The sequence below is a fragment of the Salmo trutta genome, chromosome 7 (assembly GCF_901001165.1).
Source record: "Salmo trutta chromosome 7, fSalTru1.1, whole genome shotgun sequence".
NCBI classification, from domain to species: Eukaryota; Metazoa; Chordata; class Actinopteri; order Salmoniformes; family Salmonidae; genus Salmo; species Salmo trutta.
This window is the reverse complement of record NC_042963.1, coordinates 42,430,073-42,450,424: the sequence shown is the minus strand read 5'-3', so window position 1 is coordinate 42,450,424 and position 20,352 is coordinate 42,430,073. Positions and strand designations below refer to the sequence as shown.

The following is a 20,352-nucleotide window of genomic DNA, read 5'->3' as shown; positions in this document are numbered from 1 at the left end:
ATGTGAGCTCACTATTTGCACCATATGAGCTCTGTCAACATCACCTGTAGAAATATAGCCCACTGTAGGTGTCAAGCTGCTGGAAACAACTGATATCCCCATCTTCACATTTCCACTCCCAGAGTTTGTTCTTCTTAATGAATCCACACACTTTGTCATACATGTTTAGGATGTGTTTTTCTTTAACTTGCACAGCTGGATTCCGGTTGTTCAGTTTGATGAACACATCAGCAAGATAGGCACGGCGGGCTCCCCAGTCTGTCGTCGAACACAGACACAAGAGGGTGTGTGAGTGCTCAGACAGAAAATCATTACTTCAGATCGCAGCTCAAAAAGCCTCTGTAGCGTTTTCCTACTAGATAGCCAACGGACGTCGGTGTTAAGCAGTAGCTGCTGGTGCTCAGTCCCACTGTCATCACAGAGCTTTTCAAACAGTCGGTGATTCAGAGGCCTGGACTGGATGGATAAAGTTCACTGCGTTATTCAAAACATCATGCAACTCTGGACTTGTTTTATTGCTGGCCAATGCCTCTGTGAATTATACAGTGGGATTTACCTTCTTAATTAATCCTTTCACTCTCCCAGGTGTGCACACGAACACAGGATTTCCTATCCAGATTGTGCTCTGAGAAAAAGCTGTCAATAACGTGAAACACATCCTCACCAGCACAGAAAAAAATGTATGAAATTGTATGAAATGTATGCATTCACTACTGTAAGTCGCTCTGGATAAGAGCGTCTGCTAAATGACGTAAATGTAATGTAAAATGTAGTGCTCCCCGTTAGCTTCTTGCAGAACAGAATGTGCTCATTATTTTCCGAAATGTCTCTGTATCGCACAAACAGAATGAACTGGGCTTCCTTACTGACATCAGTCGATTCGTTCAACAACTGCAGAGAAAATGGACCGGTTTTATCATTTTTTCCAGACAAACATAACATGTATAATATCATTTTACCACAAGAAATGCATCATTCTGCAGGAGTTCATATTATTTTAGGCTACCGGTGAGAGGTTATAGGCCTACCTGCAGTCAGTGTCCAGATTTCAGTTAATATTCCTAATTTAAATTAAAATGGAATTGTGTGTTTATTCATAGTTGCAGGGATACTTGTGAGCGGGATATCAAAGGTGCACGTAACCAAACTATCTGGAACATTTTTCCAAACTCAGTCCTGGGGCCCATCCTTTGTGCACGTTTGGTTTTTGCCCTAGCACTACACAGCTGATTCAAATAATCAAAGCTTGATGGTGAGTTGGTTATGAGTCAGCTGTGTAGTGCTAGGGCAAAAACCAAACGTGCACCCCTAGCTTTCTATACATATGGAAATTAAAAAGGTTTATAAATAACTTTTTGGAGGGTTACCCCCCCCACACACCTGCCATGCACGCCAGTGCCTGGGTCTTTCTCCTTGAAGGGGCGAAAGACCCAGTGGAGGCTGTATCAGGCAGGTAGAGGGGGGGCCAGGTGAGATTGGGCCAGGCACGTCAACGTGTCAGGCCAGGGTGTTCTCAGTCGCGGTCTTAGAGCCTCAGGCCCGGAAGGGAAGACAGAGAAAATATTAGGGTTAGTGAGCATGGCTAAGACCATATGCATCACATGAACCAGGGGTAGAGAGTAATCAATAGTGCTGCTGTGGACACTGAATAATCTAACACACACACATCTGTTTGACCTCGCTGTGATACTAAAGACCTACCTATGTTACTTTTCTGAGTCAATTCAAGTAGCATTCAATGTCCTTCTTTTGTGTTAACCATAGCCAGCGTTACAAATAAAGATGGTTATTTCCATGTAAAAGGACCCATGAGCACCATAATGTGAAGTTCATATGTGCATGTCAAATGAAATCTAAGAGTCTATATTTGAGAAATGAAGGCATATATAAATGTTTTCAAAAATGATCCATCCAAAAAATTAGGAATAAGCAAAGGCTTTGATTTCTGGTCAAGCAGATGGAAAATGGGTCTTAGAAAACATGTACTACAGAAAATTGCGGTGAACAGCGCCACACTCAGGCAGAAAAATGTTCTATTCACAACCAGGCCCATCTCTTCAAATAAAACAAACGTTTTTTCGATCTCTATTTGAGCAAAATAAGTAGTTTTGTTGTGATCACAAGAAAATCCTAACAATTAAGGTGAAGTGCGCCACAGTCAGGCAGAAAAATCTGAATATTGTATTATAAAGTGAGAACATAAAGTTTCTCTGGCTGCTATATGGCTGTTACTTAGACAGAGTATAACAGTAGATGAATAGATGGCCATTCACTGATATAAACCTGTCTCCAATATGATTGCATAGTTTACAAAGACTCACCGCAGACCTTTGACAATTAAATCTCAGTGTGAAAAGGCATAACATGGTCTGTTTTGTCAACAAGCTCAACCAGATGATCACAATAAATGGTATGTTCTGTTGCTGTTGCGAACTGTCTGGGACAAGTTGATTCCCAATTTACTACTCAAAGATATTTTACCTATTTAGTCAAATACGAAATTAACTGCAATATACTGGTCTCAACTATATTAGCATAACTAGGGTAACTGCAATACACTGGTCTCAACTATATTAGCATAACTAATATATATATATATATATATATATTCGTTTTTTAAAATTATATATAAAAACTCAGGAAATATATATCTCTTAGATTTAGGACAGACACTTCAAAACCTTGTTTCTTATGATTTATTTTTTTACTGTCCTTTTTGTGTTTCTATTCGCCTAAATCAATATTTTATCTCTCTCTCTCTCTCTCTATATATATATATATATATATATATATATGAAGGGGTCCTAAAATTCCAAATCCAATAGATAAATAATCCATAGTATGATCATCTTTAAAAAATGCATATGTCAGCTCCACTCCCAACGTCTTAGAGTCTGATGAATTGAAACGTGTCCAGCCAGTGCAACATGCCTAGCTCTGCCCACTGGGGCGTGACTTACGGAGCGCTCTTTGAAATAAATGCTTGTATTGTCTTAATAATACCAACGTCTCGAGTTATCATCACACCGGTTCTGTTGCTTTGACTCTTGACTATGCCAATTAAAAACGGAATCATGCAAATAATATATATGAGGTCTATGTGGGTGAAGCTTCTATTAGTTTTAGGATGTGTTTTATTCCTCAGCTATATATCATTGATTTTGAGGAATGAAACCGACAAAAAGACAGATGAGAGGCCTACTGAGGCCCAAACTATTGACATTGATAGAAGATTTTCTGACTTGGAAAGCAACATCAACAAAGTCTGTGAGTAAGTCAACTTTCTTGAATGTTGATTAATTCAAGATGTGCCTTTTGGATAACGTATAAACTCATAGGAAAATCATAGCTACATGGACGATTTTTTTTGTAACAACATTTGGTTACACTTTATAGGGAACACATGACATGTCATTAATTATATTATAGAACACTGCTGTGCGGACGCATAGGCTTACACGTTTTGGATGCTAAGTTCTTTAGTTCCACATCGACGGTGTGGGTTTGTAAATGCATCAGTTATTCTGCGCTCTGGCACTCAGACGAGCGTGCTCTTAAATTAGAGTAGATGGCCAGAGTTAATTTACGAACGCACCCTAAATCTGTTTCTTGTGTGGCTTGCTCTTTATTAAATAATAGTTAGGAAACTCTCGTCACGAAAGCGCATTGTTTATTTGTTTCGAGCGTTTGTTTCCCCAAAGGCTACAGGTAGTAAATGCTTTTTACAAAATGTATATTGCTGTTTTGCAAGTATCATAATTTACTGTGCCTACGCCTAATCGAGTGTCGAAGAAATGTTTGTTTGGAAAGGTAGTTCCGTAGGCTTTCTGTTCCACAAAACATGCGGTCATTTACCGTTGTTTCGGTGCACAGATTCATGGCAACATTCACGAGATGCAAGTGCTATTTATTTATTTGAATTAACGTTTTCCTTTGTTCATATTTCCCGCGTTGTGTCATAGCTACTTGTCTGTCATTCTGGTTGTGCGTAATAGGAGTGCGCATAGAAATAAGATACGTGGTCTGTACGCCAGGCTTTAGAGTCTATTTATGAATGGTGATGAAATGTAATGACTGTCTGATTAACTAGAATTTGCTAATGTAACAATGGATGTTGAAATTGACTTTTACGTCATAGAACCAGCTTATTGGTTGTAATTGCCAATTGCGGTCCTGGGAGAGACCAAGGGCCTTATAAACTCAGCAAAAAAAGAAACAACCCTTTTTCAGGACCCTGTTTTTCAAAGATAATTAGTAAAAATCGAAATAACTAAACAGATCTTCATTGTAAAGGGTTTAAACACTGGTTCCCATGCTTGTTCAATGAACCATAAACAATGAATGAACATGCACCTGTAGAACGGTCTTAAGACACTAACATCTTACAAACGGTAAGCAATTAAGGTACCAGTTATGAAAACTTAGGACATTTAAAGATGCCTTTCTACTGACTCTGGAAAAACACCAAAAGAAAGATGCCCAGGGTCCCTGCTCATCTGCGTGAACGTGCCATAGGCATGCTGCAAGGAGGCATGAGGACTGCAGATGTGGCCAGGGCAATAAATTGCAATGTCCTACTGTGAGACGCCTAAGACAGCGCTACAAGGAGAAAAGCTGATAGTCCTCGCAGTGACCGACCACGTGTAACAACACCTGCACAGGAGCGGTACATCCGAAACTCACACCTGCGGGACAGGTACAGGATGGCAACAACAACTGCCCGAGTTACATCAGGAACGCACAATCCCTCCATCAGTGCTCAGACTGTCCGCAATAGGCTGAGGGGCTGGACAGAGGACTTGTAGGCCTGTTGTAAGGCAGGTCCTCACAAGACATCACCGGCAACAACGTCGCCTATGGGCACGAATATTTACAAATGCCATAGGTAGGCCTATGAGGATGTCTGGTCAGAGTTCGTCGTTATAGTGAAAGTCTAAGTACGCCTTGCACAGTCTTCACATTTTGCACATTAAATCTAAAGGGATTATATTCATCCCCCCTAAAGATCTACACAACCTACTCTGCATTTTCAAAGTGAAAGAAAATTATAGAAAATGTTCCAAAAATGTGTTGCTTGTGTTTGTCTTTATACCCCAGAGTTTATACTTAATACGGCTGTAAACCTTTGGCGGCCATTACAGTTGTGAAACATTTTGAATAAAATTCTACTGACCAAAATCATAGGGCAAAATATCACAATACGTTTTATATAAATAATGACATACTTATTAATTCATGGTTCAATTATTTATGAATACATATTCATGAGTTATTAAAGTGTCGCTGACTTTTTGTTATTAATTTACATGTCTATTTCACTTATACGTGTGAATGCTTTTGATATGCATTGTTTGGAAGACTATGCTATTATCTGTTAAGCACTGGCAGATTAAATATGTGAATGATGAAAATATTCTGACAACTTTATTTTTCACAATTCAAATGTAAGAGCTATTTCTGTGTTAAATTGGGATAAAACCACCGACACTTTATTTTATTTATCTCAGACGATTTGTTCAAAAACATTGAACAAAAGCAGGATGCCATTCAGAAAATGCTTGTGGATGAGAGAGGGAGATTTAAAGACCAGAAAGTTGTGGCAGCTCCGGTCAAATCTCAGAGAGGACACGATGAACAGAAGCTCAAGCCCCAGCAATCTCCATTGTTTAAGGGCTGGGGAGAGAATCTATCGGATGAGGATCAGATGGAAGCACAGGCTTTGTTCGAGAAATATGGCTACAATGTTTTCCTCAGCGATCGTCTGCCTCTCAACCGAGAGCTACCAGAGACACGTGAATCCAAGTAAAGTAACGATTCTCTGACGCCGTTTTTTTTCCCCTCACCCTTTTAAGGTTTCTCTCCCTCACCCTATCGCTTGTCTGTTGTTGCATTCCTTCTTCCATGCACGTAATGATTATTCGGCTGTAAACCAGAATGGAATAATAATGTACAGAATCTATCTCCAATGGGAAGGAGATGTGGCAACAGTTTTGCATGTTACTGATCTTCAAGATCAAGACAGAATATGTATTAAAGGATTACTTCAGGATTTTGGCAATGAAGCCCTTTATCTACATCCCCATTGTCGGATGAACTAATCGATACCATTTTTGTGTCTGCATGCAGTTTGAAGGAAGTTGATAACTAGCGCCAGTTAGCATTGGGCTGCAAATCTACCTCTTACTTCCTTCATACTGGATGCAGAAACATAAATGGTGTCCATGAGTTCTTCTGACTCGGGAAGTAGATCAAGGGGTTTCATTGCCAAAATCCTGATGTATCCTTTTTTAATATACCTATGAGAGGAGTGTAACTGATGGTTAGTTTTCTTTTAACAGATGTTTGCAGAAGAAATACCCCAAGGACCTTCCTAGTATTGCTGTGGTATTGATCTACCTGGACGAGGCCCTGTCTATCATTAAACGGGCCATCCGCAGCATTATCGACCGAACACCTGGACACCTGCTGAGAGAAATAATTCTGGTGGATGACCACAGCTCCAATGGTACATCTCACCAAACTATACTGACAGCTTTTGTATGATAATATTCATTTCCTACTTTAATTATTATTTTTTTTTACCCAATCAGATGATCTGAAGGGGGACCTGGATGTCTATGTCAAATCCATTGAGGCGCAGAATCCTTTGTTTCGCATGGTCAGAGTGAGACATGTTGAATCACTGGGGTTAACTCAAGCTCGCATCTCTGGGTGGAGAGCTGCTACTGCGGATGTGGTTGCCATTCTAGACGCTCACATTGAGGTCCACAAGGAGTGGTAAGAGTATTTAGGAATATACAGTGTCTCTGAAATAGCTACTGTGCCAGTAGTTGCCATATTGCACATCAAGTGAAATATCTGTAACTTGTCCCTCACCTTGAACAGTTCAGTGCAACAGGGCCAGCATGTTGTTTTCCATGACTCTGCTGTCTGTGCTTGCAGGGCGGAGCCTCTGTTGACTCGTATCAAGGCAGACCGGACAGTGGTGGTCTCCCCTGTGTTTGACAGGGTGAATTACTATGACCTGGATATTGTCCATTACGTCCCAGCGGCCCATGCTTTTGACTGGGCTCTATGGTGTATGTATGAGTCCTTCAGGCCGGAGTGGTACCATCTCAACGACACGTCACTGCCAGGAAAGTAAGTTGAGCAGGCAAATGGAATCACTCACACTGTCAAACCCTTTGTGGTTGTGGGGTTGGGGGGGTGACAGCGAGTATAGTGTTTTATTTTAACGCTTTGTCTCTGTCATCAGGAGTCCCTCTGTCATGGGAATCATGGTGGTGGACAGGAAATTCCTGGGTGAAATTGGTGCCCTAGATGGTGGAATGAAAGTGTATGGAGGGGAAAATGTCGAGCTAGGTGTGCGGGTGAGAAGCAACAATATTATGCACCATTCTTTTTTTTTTTACCAGATTCTGTGAACATTGATATTTTTGATAACATTGTTTTCTGTGGTCATTAAATAGTATAATTAGCAATGTCCTCTACAAATAATGTAAATGTTTCAGGTGTGGCTGTGTGGAGGAAGCATAGAGGTAGTGCCTTGTTCTAAGATCGCCCACATTGAGAGGAACCACAAGCCTTACGCACCTGACCTGAGCATGTCCATGAAGAGGAATGCACTGAGGGCAGCAGAGATCTGGATGGATGAGTACAAACATAATGTCAATATTGCCTGGAACATCCCAATTAAGGTATGAGCTTATGATGACGTACCCATTATTTTATTTTTAACCCGTGAATTCTACCTTCATGAGACTCATAAAACCATTGGAAGTTTTGCAAGCTTTTGATTTATTACATAGTTTGATTTGTTGATAATACAAGAGTTTTGCGGGATACAACAAATAATCCATAATCACACTCAAAAATAGGATCATGGAATAGATATCGGTGATGTGTCAGAGAGGAAGAAGCTCAGAGAAAAGCTGAAATGTAAGCCCTTCAAGTGGTACCTGGAAAATGTTTATCCTCAGTTGGACACATGGGACAATATACTGGCCTATGGAGGGGTATGTTTTTTACAGTACTTTTGTGTATGGTTTTAAACTGTAGTTTTTAAATTGAAGGTTTGAATGCCTGTCACTTTATCAAACATGTGGATAAATAATGTCATCCCTTGCTTAATATTTGACCCTCCTACTTGTAGATGAAGAACTTGGATGCAAACATATGTATAGATCAAGGGCTTTTTCCTGGTCATACACCCATAGCCTTCGACTGCTTCAACTATGGCCCACAGGTAACTCCTTACAATACTGTCTCTTATTGTTGCAGTTAATTAACTTTGCTCTGTATTCAAGGTAAAATCTAATGCCCTATCTTTATTTGTTTGATCGTTCAGCACACGTACTACCGCAGTAATGGGGAGCTTTACATTGGTGGCCTAAAGTCCCACAAGTACAATGACAACAGGTGTTTGGCTGACAGTGGGGAAGACACTTTTCCTGATCTGTACGACTGTAACGAGGCCGTGCAGAAGGGCATGGGCATTCACTGGGACTTCACGCAGGTGCAACTCGATACACTCCTAATACGTATATAGGCAGTTCTTTCCTATACTGTATGCACCCCTAAATTATTTCCTTTTTGCCAAAGAGGTCCACTGTTTAAAAGCATTAAAATATGTATATTTTTCCAGGGCAAGGAACTCAAGAACAGACAAACAAAAAGATGTTTAGAAATACAAAAACAGAAACTTGTGGTCCAGAAATGCACTGGCCAGAAATGGGAAATCCAAAACATCATCAAGCCCTTCTAATGGACCAGCATAAAGTAGATTCATGTTTGCCTCTAGACTAAACCACATTTTGTCTTTTTTTTTAATGTTTGCTATTCTGTTCTATGGGTCACTTTGGACTACGAACCTAAATGTGGCATATGCCTATGCATTGATATAACATGATAACAGTGCTTATTTAATTTTGTTGAAAAGGGAAATGTGCCTTTCTGTCCTTGATTTGGATTGCCATAAATAAAATGAGTTGTAAAAAAAATAATTGTTGCAGTCAAAATGTCTGTCTGCAAGACTGATCAATCCATGCATGCTGAGACAGATTATATATATATATATATATAATCTATATATGCTATGTTCATAACGAAGAGGGAAGATGGTATTTACCAAATACATTTTAATCCCTTTAACAGACGCTTATATCCAGAGCGACTTCCATGAGCAATTAACCTGTGAGCAACTAGCCTGTGAAACATCCACTTGAACGCCCCTCTAACTGGTAATTACGTCCCTGAGCTCCGACTTCGCCCACATGCTGACCTCACCTTAGGAAATTACATCTAACAGCATTTTCGGCAGTTAAACTAATCATTCTTTATAAAAAGCTGTCTTAATATTTTGTTGACTATAATTTGTTCACAACCATGATAGCTGCACGTTTAGTTCATGGTAGACCGACACAGATTGTTGGCCATTAGCCAATCGGATTTTTTTCAACGAGTTCAATGCACTTGAACGCATTCAACTGGTAATTACCACTCCCACTTGGCTGTGAACAGCAGGGTAGGTATCCGAATGTCGGGTAGCTTAGCAACGGATATGTTTGCAGAGTGCATTCTAGCCCTGGTCATTTGATTCTCACCACAGCGAGACTAAGGGAAAATGTACAATGCTGAATTACTTTCGGACCGCATTGCTGCGGCTAGTTTGGAGAGGAGGCGTAATCGAGAGATGCAACGTCAAGATAGCATTGAAAATCCTAAAGTTAGAACGATTGGGGTAAGTTTGTCTTCTCCAGCAATTGGCGTTTAGTTTTTTCGCTCACCAAGCTATGAGTTTTTGTTTGGTCATATGAGTGTCGAATTTGGTCAACAAAAAATGTAATGGCTTGTTTGCTACGTGAGGCTTATTTGATCTACTGTCGGTTTTTACGAGTGTACTGATACGTGACATCAGTGTTGCCAACTCCTCAGTAAGGAAAGTAGCTATTGGCTGTCCTAGAAGTCGCTAAATGACGTCATCACACAATTTGCATAATTGGCCATGTGCATGTAATTGTGATGGACTGTAGGAGAGAGGAATAACGTCTTGGAAGAGAGAAAGTGAGTAAAAAAAAAACGAAATATGTTTAGAACTACAAATGAACCTTCTGTCGATTCTTGTTTTGTTTTTTTGTCACAATTCCAACCATCCTCCTTTATCCGTGCTTGGGACTGGCAAAAGTGACCCAAAAGAGACACTCTGACGGAGTTACTTATTTTAGTTTTTTAGTTGTTTTTTACATTTACATCCCGCCGGGGCGGGATCAGCCAGCAGCGGCTTCCCGCATGCGGGATTCATTTGCAGTCTGGACGCGGAGGGGTGAACATCTCCCGCTTTGACTGCAGCTGGGAGGGACTGCTGCGTGAGGACTGGGCCGCCTGTGACTGCTTTGGGACGGGGGTGGGGCCCACGGCCGCACCCGCTGCTCGTTGAGAAGAGTATGAACGATACGTGCTTTCACATCAGTCTCCAATAACACCAGAAAAAGTTTCTAGATTTGTCGCTAGTCGCTTTTTTGAAAATGTGTCGCTAGAGGGGTGTGAATACTCGCTAAATATAGCGACAAAGTCACTAAGTTGGCAACACTGCTCTATATCAGTTGTTCACACACGTATCTGCCCTCTCATTGGCTAGAATGGCAACACCTGATCCTCCCTCTGCCTTCCATTTTTGAAGACTTATTTTCATTGTTACAGCGACCACTTGTATCTGGTCTGGTCAATATAATGGATAATCTGTGTTGCAACTGTAACCGGCTGTGACATCACAACACATGTTAATTCAGTTGTGAAGACATGTTTGTCACACTTTTCTGTTCCTCACAGATAGATAAAGAGGCTCTTGATTCCCAAGTGAATGAAAGAAAGAAAAAAGAACAGGCAGAGGCAGAGTCACTTAAAGCATATGGTAAGTGCAATAAAATACAGAATGGGAGTCCTGACAGCTCTATATAAGCTTCCATACATAGTAAGCTTCAATGCAACCAAGGTTTTATTGATCCAATCTGTTAGCTAGTGTCATATGTCGCTGGAATGCATGCCCTCTAGCTGCAGATGCAGTGCGCAACGACAAGGCCGCTTGTCTACTTGATCAATGCCAACTTAAGGATGAGCGTCTGCTGCATGGAGCCATAGAGAACTTCCGATTGAACTTCCAGCCGCGGTGGAGTCGGCGAGAGTATGACTTGAGCAACCCGGACAAAATTAAAGGTCAGGAGGTGATCCAGATGCTGCCGGGGCTGGTGGGTGAGGACCCAGACAGCCAGGGGAGGCTGAAGAAGCAGCAGGAGCAGCTCAGAGAGTGGTCCGTCCAGCAGCAGCATGAGCTGGCCACAGCGCGACACCAGCAGAGACAGGAAGGTAGGTTACAACCTAACACAACCTGTCCTGATGCTAGACACTGATACACTCACTGCCTCCTCTCAAAACAATCTCTGTCCCTGCCTCACCCTTGCAGAGCAGCAGTATGACCAGGACAGAGTGGACCTGGACAACAAAGCTCTCCAGCTCCAAAAAATTGAGGAGGAGAGGAGGAGAACCGTAGCCCTCGCTACAAAGAATTTCAATCTGACAAAGGTGAGTCATTATACTTTACCTGGTGCGGTTGTCAAACTGGCAAAGGTAAGTTCTTAGGATTGATAGTACTATCTAACCATGTGTGGTGTGATTCCTGTGATTTGTATATGGGGGAACAATGTAATTCTGTCAACATGTCAACTGTGTGATATTTTGTCTGTCTCTTCCCAGGCAGCAGAGAATGCAGAGAAGCAGTGGAAGGAGTGGCAGCAGCAGGAGGAGAACAGCAGGACAGACATCCTGAACCAGCTGCAGGGGGAGCTGCTGAGTGAGAGCCAGGAGCAGGGCATCAGTGTGCTGGGTCTGCCCCGCCTCCGGCCCGACAGCTACAAGGGCCACACAGACGAGCAGCTGCGGCACATCATCAACTGCCAGCAGCAACAGATAGATGAGAAGAGGGTACATCTACATTGTTTACCTTGAGCAGAGATGTTTTCATTGCAGTATGTTGCACTCTATCTTCTGAAAGAGGACAAAAAGCGAGCGTAGATCGCAACACCCATAAATAGTGTTGACCTTCATGTTTGGTTGTGCAGAGAATTCAGGCTGAGCAGCAGCAGGAGGAGCTCCAGCAGGACCGCTTCCGTGTGGCCTCGGCTCGAACCGCCCTACTAATGGAGAGACAGCAGGCCCGCATCAACAAGCAGCTCCGTCGCACCCAGGACAACACCAACGCACAGCTGGCCGAGGCCCACCGTGAACAGTAACACTTTCCATATGTTAAGGTTTAGACACATGGACACAGTTTTTTATACCTTTCGCTTTGTTTGATGTTGTACTGTCGGGCTTCATTACCGTACAGCATCATTGTTTGTCACACATTATTTTGAAAATATTTTCTTTAACACTTCTGTGCTCAGAAATAATTAAATTGTGCAGAAGAAACTGATCAACAAGATTAGCACAGTTAATGGACACACAAATGATCAACTAGGAGCTCAATTCAATCCGTTTTGTGGAAGATCCGCGTTACCGTTCGAAATTTAAAGACAATGTTCCCTAGTTCACAGAGACTGCATTCAGCGTTAAAATGTAAAGGTAATTTGCGATTGAGCAGACAGACATATGCAATATTTATCGTGATCTTCCGCGATACGGATTGAATCCAGCCCTAGAGCTTGTTGACCTGCCCATAGCACTGCATAGACGACATATCAAATGCCTACAGTTTTGTTCTTGATATCAGTTATAGACCAATGCATTCTTCTCTTTTCAGGAAAAAGTATTTGGAGAAGGTGTATACTAACATCCCAGATGACAGTTACTTCTCCCAGTTCAACACCAGCAGTCGATAAAGGATGACAGGGCCTTACTATGCCATGCATTATTAGACTATTATGGAGAAATGTTTCTTGTATTAAAAAGTGAAAGTAGATAAATAACTTATAACAAAGGAAAAATGAACAAATCTGATGTTTTCCTTCCCATAATTCAAAACTATTTCACAACTAAAAAATTACAATCAAGGCTTCATAGAAAAGTGTGTCTATGAATAAGGCATTGCCTACTGTTCTGCATGCATTTGTCATAACGTGTCCATTGTTAAAATAAGAGTATCTGTATAATGAATTAAATCTGTACAAATGCACATGTTCTCCATTAAAATCACATTACCAGCATAAAATGCTATTAAAGAAATCAAAGACTAGCTGGTCAGTTCATTCAGTATAAGCTTTTTCTCACAGTGCTCTATTACCATGTAGAGTCTCCTTGAATTCACGATTACAGTGCAAATACAATTCTCTGCCACTGAAATAATAATGATCAAATGCCTTTGTGAGAAAAAACAGCTTCCTTCATGACTCCTTGACTAGTGTACTCAACTTCTGTCAGGGGCCTCCATTTTGTAGGAGTTGACAGCAGTGTGGTCTGCTGATTGATTTCTTACAGGAGTGTTATACACACCCTATCCATGTGAGGGCGATAGGAACGTTCTCTTTTTCCTTCTCAACCCTAATATGCCAAACTGTCTACAGCTTCGTAGGCAAAGAAAAATACAAAAAATGTTTCAATAACACCTACATCCTTTCCCTTGTCTGAATTTTGAACAACATTTCTAATTGTGTGTCCATTTGGGACCAGCATGCCAAATATCATTCCCTTCCTATGGGGGCACAAGCAACAGGCTCACAGACTGGGGTGATCCCACTGTCACAGTCAGCGTCCGAATGACCACTCCTCTGCTCCAGCAGGACTCTATTGTGAGTTCTCTGAGACAAACTTGTCCCACTTTCTCTGCCACAAATCCAATGCTTTCTCCTTCAGCTGTGGCGACAGAGAGCTGTACCTGGGACATAACATTTTAAAGTCAGAATCCTTACCCTACAATGGCATAAACGGTTGCAAGTAGCTAAACTAGTACAGGTTATTCCACCAATATTGTACGGTGCCTGGACCTGCTAGCTTGGCCTCACCTGATGGAGTTCATGGCCAGTTCCTTGAGAGTTCCTATGTGAGAGTTCATTCCACCTAAACCCACAAACGCCTCGTAAAAATCATGGGAGAGGCCAGAAGCTCCAAACATGGCAGGGTCGTCTGAACTGATCACCAGGGGATGGCCCTCTGACATCAGAACAGCAGCTGGGTGATTCCGCAGGTCTGAGACCAGTTTCAGTACCTGGAGAAAAATGTTCAATTACTACAGACCCTCCCGAGTGTCTGTAGTGACGCCTCTGGCACTGAGATGCAGTGCCTTAGACCGCTGCGCCACTCGGGAGCCCCAAAATGAAGAGTTTCAATGAAGATGCAGATACAATCTACCCCTTAGCTGCCCATCCACAGATCGAGGTGTCTTAATCGTTCATCAACATGTGAGTGTGGTGACAGTGATAATGCCCTACCTGGTTGGAGATGGGGCACACCTCTACAGCCACCCCTTTCCCCCTAGAGAGGGCCTTGGCCACAGGGTGGCGCAGCAGGGCAAAGCCATGGCCGATGCGAGACGTGTTGAACAGTAAAGCATCCAGTAGGTTCCCATCCACATCAGTGCCCTCTTCATCTGCAAATGACAGTCAATCAATGATGCCATCAATGTAGACTGTAGTAAACACTTATCTGTACTGTATAAACTTCATTCTCAACAACACAAAATTGGCTATAAAGTCTTATTCCATCAGAGTTAGTGCTATCCGGGCCCCTAACCAGGGCCAGATTAAAAAATCATAGGCCCATTCCATGAGTACAGCCTAAATATGAACACTTCAGATAAGGTGGAAAGGTTCATGTGCTCACCAGTCTCTCCTGCGTGGAAGAAGAATGGAAGGTTGACTCCTCTCTCGCCTGGCAGAGACAAGGCCTCCTTGAAGTACCAGAGGGGTCTTCCACTATCTTCCCGACCCACCTAGTACCAGACGAGAACATCAGACATGTCAACATCACCCTCCACAGCCTATACCTATTTTTTTAATAAACCTATCTAGTAATAAATAAATCAAGTCCATATCAACTTTAGGTAATTTTCTGAGAGAAATTAAACAGTTTTAAGGAGTCTTGTGACTAAGGATGTACCTACTAGGTCAAATCCAGCCATGATCTCTGGAAAGGCTTTCTGTAGGTTCATAGCCTCCTCCACTGCCTTCCATGCCATGGACGCATTCAGCCGCCTTAGACAAACATAGATTCCCAAACTACATTCAATCTCAACATTAATATGACGTGTTTTGTTCTTCTCATTGTTCCTTTAATTCTGTATAGTTTTTAAATAAACTAATCCTTGTAGAACTGTTAGAGGGCCCATGATTCTAATTCCACCTTTACACTGATCAGGTGCATCTCCTTCACCTGTGCACAGTGAAGATGACACGAGCTCCCAGGAAGTCTGGGTGCTCTGACACAAACTGCCTGGTCACGTCCTGATAGGTCTTGAGGCCCCAGGCACTGTCATGTGTGCTCCCATCCAGCTCGTATGTCTGTGTATTAGTAACAAACATGTAAGAATTATACAACCTCTTATGTATAGACAATACATCCTGGTTACACCTTGAAAATGACTGGTCAACTCAATTGTGTATGGAATAATCTTAACAACTTAATCACACAACTGAACTCATATCACACGGTTGGAACAATAAACGTATCTGTATGTGTTGTCTACCTCTGGAAGCAAAGCCCTCAGCTCCAGATACATGATACTATCCATGTAGAACTGCCTCAGGCCCTCATAGTAATAGTCCTTGAACACAGGAGCGTAGGTGACTAGTCCCCAAGCCGAAGTGAACGCCTGCTCAAACCTTTTCCAAACGGCGTCTTGGCTGGGATAGGCAGCCTCTGGGTCCTCAGTGAAGAGTGTAAGGTTGCGGATGAGGCTGCACAGATTAAACAACCAGGTTGTTGGAGAGTGCATACAATTTGAAAGAGATGAGTCAAATAGAAAATCTAATTGTGTCTGTATTCCCCCAGAGAGATACTTATGTGATGTATGACCATGACATATGACATAATATATAATGACATTTAATGACATATACGTGTCATTTGACATATTGAATGACATACATTGCCTTCGGAAAGTATTCAGACCGCTTCACTTTTTCCACATTTTGTTACTACAGCCTTATTCTAAAATGGATAAAAAAAATATAAAAAATCCTCAGTAATCTACACACAATACCCCATAATAACAAAGCGAAAACAGATGTTGAATTTTTTTGCACAAATTATTAAAAACAGAAAACATAAATACCTTATTTACATAAGTATTCAGACCCTTTGCAACGAAACTCGAAATTTAACTCAGGTGCATCCTGTTTCCATTGATCATCCTTGAGATGTTTCTACAACTTGATTGGAGTCCACCTGTGGTAAATTCAATTCGTTTGACATGATTTGAAAAGGCACACAACTGTCTATATAAGGTCCCACAGTTGACAGTGCAAGTCAGAGTGAAAACCAAGTCATGAGGTCGAAGGAGTTGTCCGTAGAATGCCGAGAAGGGATTGTATCAAGGCACAGATCTGGGGAAGGGTACATTTCTGCAGCATTGAAGGCCCCAATAAAAAAGTGGCCTCCATCATTCTTAAATGGAAGAAGTTTGGAACCACCAAGGCTATTCCTAGAGCTGGCCGCCCGGCCAAACTGAGTAATCGGGGTAGAAGGGCCTTGGTCAGGGAGGTGACCAAGAACCCGATGGTCACTCTGACAGAGCTCTAGAGTTCCTCTGTGGAGATGGGAGAACCTTCCAGAAGGACAACCATCTCCGCAGCACTCCACCAATCAGGCCTTTATGGTACAGTGGCCAGACGGAAGCCACTCCTCAGTAAAAGGCACATGACAGCCGCTTGGAGTTTGCCAAAAGGCACCTAAAGATTCTCAGACCATGAGAAACAAGATTGTCTGGTCTGATGAAACCAATATTAAACTCTTTGGCCTGAATGCAAAGTGTCATGTCTGGAGAAAACCTGGCACTTACCTACGGTGAAGCATGGTGGTGGCAGCATCATGCTGTGGGGATGTTTTTCAGCGGCAGGGACTGGGAGACTTGTCGGAATCGAGGGAAAGATGAACGGAGCAAAGTACAGAGAGATCCTTGAAGAAAACAGGACTTCAGACTGGGATTCACCTTCCTACAGGACAACAACCCTAAGCACACAGCCAAGACAAAGCAGGAGTGGCTTCAGGACAAGTCTCTGAATGTCCTTGAGTGGCCAGAGCCCGGACTTGAACCCGATCTAACATCTTTGGAGAGACCTGAAAATAGCTGTGCAGCAATGCTCCCCATCCAACCTGACAGAGCTTGAGAGGATCTGCAGAGAAGAATGGGAGAAACTCCCCAAATACAGGTGTGCCAAGCTTGTAGCGTCATACCCAAGAACACTCGAGGCTGTAATCGCTGCCAAAGATGCTTCAACAAAGTACTGAGTTAAGGGTCTGAATAATTATGCAAATGTGATATTTATTTTATTTGTATAAATTAGCAACAACAAAAAAAGTAACCTGTTTTTGCTTTGTCATTATGGGGTATTGTGTGTAGATTGATGAGGGGGAAAAAACAATTTTAGAATAAGGCTGTAACCTAACAAAATGTGTAAAAGTCAAGGGGTCTGAATACTTTCCGAATGCACTGTATATATTGACATATGTTCCTACTTCCTACCTATTGTCAAGGTCAGTGGTATTGCCTGTTTTGGCCCTCAGGGACTCCAGCAGCATCCAAGAAGAGCACTGAGGTTTTGGTTTGGGCTGACCAGAGGAGAAGAGTAACCGAACTGACTGGTCCTCTGTAATGCACATGTAGCAATGTGGCCGGTACGTCACATTCCTTACCAGCCACTCCACTCCCACCATGGAGAAGTCATGGACATGAAGTGCTGCTCCTAAAACAGATCAGAGGAGGATATCATCGTAACCTGTGTGAAATAGGAGTTTGGTGGCACCTTTATTGGGCAGAACGGGCTTGTGGTAATGACCGGAGCGGAATCAGTGGAATGGTATCAAATACACAAAACACATGGTTTCCATGGTTTCCAGGTGTTTGATACCATTACATTTGCTCCATTCCGGCCATTATTATGAGTCATTATCCCCTCAGCAGCCTCCACTGCTGTGTGGCTTACAATGAAGTACATTATATATGTGCCATATTTGCTTACAAGTATCCTCTCAGTTTATCACAAATGCAAAGGGGACAGGGGTACGGGTCCATTTGGGATCCGGTGTACCTTTGGGCATCCTCTGCAGTAGGCTGTAGATGAGGCTGCGCTGGATGAGTGGCTTCGCCTTGAAGAAGTGCAAGGCAGGAGGGAAGTCTGAGCTCTTCATCTCCTGCTCCTTCAGTTTGTGCAGCTGTGCACTAAGCCGCAGCTCTGCCTCTGTCAGCAGCAGTCTGCCCCCTGTCTGCCGGGAGGCCTCCTGCTGCATCAGAGACTCTCTGAGCCTGGGGTCAGGGCTGCACCAGCACAGGGTCAACCAGCACAGCAGGACTGACACCACAGCCACCTGGTGGCTCTCTGGCCAGTGCAACATGGTGAAGGTGTGGCTAATCAATGTTGGTCAACACTGAATAGATAGGCTTGAAGGAGAAAGAAACATGTGATAAGACGAACTCATCTAGTGGGAAAATAGGTTCAACAGAGCTTGGTGTTTAGTGTAAGCCTACTGCACCTGTTTACAGAACATAGGATAGAAATCAATGTTTTTTCCACTTCCTCATTATTACTTTCTTATGCTTGCTTCCTCAGAACATTTAGTTTCTCTTCAAACAAACAAAAAATGTCCAGTTCAGCCAATAGCTTAAGAGGTCTATTTCCCATAATTTCTATGAATATGATTTAATATGTATATTTAGAGGATAGGGTCTTCAGGATGTCATACTGTCAGGCTGCATTTAGGTCTGAATTTGATACATAAATGCACAAATCATTTCTTTTATATAGTTTTGTCCGCAATTGCAGTATTTATCTGTAAGTAGGCTAGTTTAGTGCACCGTGGTGGACGTGGACAAAGAGAGTAGCACCACCACCAGCTGTCGGTGTCAACAAACCTGCTTTGTGATTCACGGATTATGTAGTTTACTTGTTGTGAATACGTTTGATGCCTTATCGTGTTTTTGTTAGTTTGCAGTTATGATCAAGATATTTAAACGAATACAGACTTTTTATAAACCTGACACATTGCCTGCTTCAGCCGGTCACCTATTATGTTGTTCAGTTGGCGATTTCAATGTATCTACAATGTAACAACAATGTATCTAACAACAATGTAACATTTGGTAAACGTTAAAGTGATGTGCCTCAAGCCTGCAATTCTAAAGTGTAACAAAGTAACAGCTGCACGTTCACACTGAACGCTGGATACATTGATAATAGCATACATGTTTTGCCAGTGTTATGAACATTAATTGTTATTAGAACGAGTATCTCACCACTGAACAAACCTGTCCGCGAAAGTGAAGTGATGAATGGGTACTCCTATATTGCTCTATACTATAACAACAACTGTTACAATTGTTGTTATTCAGTTCTGTAGCCTGAAAGTGTAATGCCGCGTTCACGTGTTAGTCGGAAATGGGAAACTCGAAAATGTCTGACTTGATAACATGATGAGCGCAGGACCAGTTAGCAAGTCTGACATTTCCGAGTTTCCGAGTATCACATGAACGCAGCATTACTCTTACTCACTTCCTAAAACAGTGGTACACGTCATATCCCCCAGTGGTTGACTTGGGATGGAGGAAGTGCAGGACCTGTTCTCCAAGTCGGTCCATTAGACTATGTTCACCGAATTCACAAGTGGAATTATGCTATAGAGACTTCTGATTATTCAATGTTAACGGTTTGTATACATTTTCCATGACTTTTAACCAAATGTTCATGACTATTTTTTATTGCCTACTTGAAACGTAAGCATTATTGACACTGGAAAGCTGCTGTGTCTGATCCCATGTAGACCTACCACCTCCTGCCGTTGTGCCCTTGATCAAGGCATTTAACCCCCCACATAGAACCGCACTTTTAGTCACAGGTTGTCAACCCTCCACCTGGAGACCTCCTGGGTGTGCAGGCATGGTTTTTTCAACATTGCAAACAAATACTTTTGTCTTTATACAATTATTCTATCATTCAATAAATCAGAGTTCAAATGTCGCAATTACATGGCTACTGTTTAATAGAGGGTAATACATCTGCACCCGTTGGAAAGTTGCTTATTTCGACTTTACAGTGCCGGTGGAAAGGCAACAACGAAATGAATGCTGAGTTATCTATAGTTAACGAGCGAGCTAACTGCTACAAATTATGTTTCGAATTGGTGATGTAGTTAGTCTGTCTGTCTCATTATTTT

The 20,352-nt window shown here is 42.2% G+C and overlaps 3 protein-coding genes across 7 annotated transcripts; 2 read left to right on the top strand and 1 right to left on the bottom strand.

Annotated features, from left to right (window-relative positions):
• The first annotated feature begins 3,000 nt into the window (after nt 1-3,000).
• On the top strand, nt 3,001-8,999 carry LOC115197432 (probable polypeptide N-acetylgalactosaminyltransferase 8). Of its 4 annotated transcripts, none has more exons than XM_029758943.1 (11): nt 3,001-3,267; nt 5,508-5,802; nt 6,339-6,505; nt 6,591-6,777; nt 6,943-7,140; nt 7,256-7,370; nt 7,512-7,697; nt 7,878-8,015; nt 8,153-8,245; nt 8,348-8,515; nt 8,645-8,999. In XM_029758943.1, exons 1-11 carry the CDS (start codon nt 3,054-3,056, stop codon nt 8,762-8,764), a joined length of 1,881 nt encoding a protein of 626 aa, XP_029614803.1. In that variant the 5' UTR covers nt 3,001-3,053; the 3' UTR covers nt 8,765-8,999. The 4 variants fall into 4 exon arrangements, with proteins under 4 accessions (XP_029614803.1, XP_029614806.1, XP_029614804.1 ...); XM_029758944.1 differs by having other exon boundaries at nt 3,204-3,271; XM_029758945.1 differs by lacking the exon at nt 3,001-3,267 and adding an exon at nt 4,873-4,937.
• Nucleotides 9,000-9,515: 516 nt separating this feature from the next.
• On the top strand, nt 9,516-13,215 carry ribc2 (RIB43A domain with coiled-coils 2). Of its 2 annotated transcripts, none has more exons than XM_029758948.1 (7): nt 9,516-9,739; nt 10,828-10,909; nt 11,050-11,361; nt 11,459-11,577; nt 11,749-11,976; nt 12,114-12,280; nt 12,794-13,215. In XM_029758948.1, exons 1-7 carry the CDS (start codon nt 9,623-9,625, stop codon nt 12,870-12,872), a joined length of 1,104 nt encoding a protein of 367 aa, XP_029614808.1. In that variant the 5' UTR covers nt 9,516-9,622; the 3' UTR covers nt 12,873-13,215. The 2 variants fall into 2 exon arrangements, with proteins under 2 accessions (XP_029614808.1, XP_029614809.1); XM_029758949.1 differs by having other exon boundaries at nt 12,114-12,302; nt 12,794-12,873.
• Nucleotides 12,991-19,573, bottom strand: LOC115197433 (adenosine deaminase 2-A). The gene is made up of 10 exons (XM_029758947.1): nt 19,436-19,573; nt 18,234-18,583; nt 17,669-17,888; nt 15,671-15,881; nt 15,358-15,485; nt 15,089-15,179; nt 14,809-14,917; nt 14,418-14,575; nt 13,992-14,194; nt 12,991-13,864 (listed from the first exon to the last, which is right to left on the bottom strand). Exons 2-10 carry the CDS (start codon nt 18,535-18,537, stop codon nt 13,774-13,776), a joined length of 1,515 nt encoding a protein of 504 aa, XP_029614807.1. The 5' UTR covers nt 18,538-18,583; nt 19,436-19,573; the 3' UTR covers nt 12,991-13,773.
• Between the last annotated feature and the right edge of the window lie 779 nt (nt 19,574-20,352).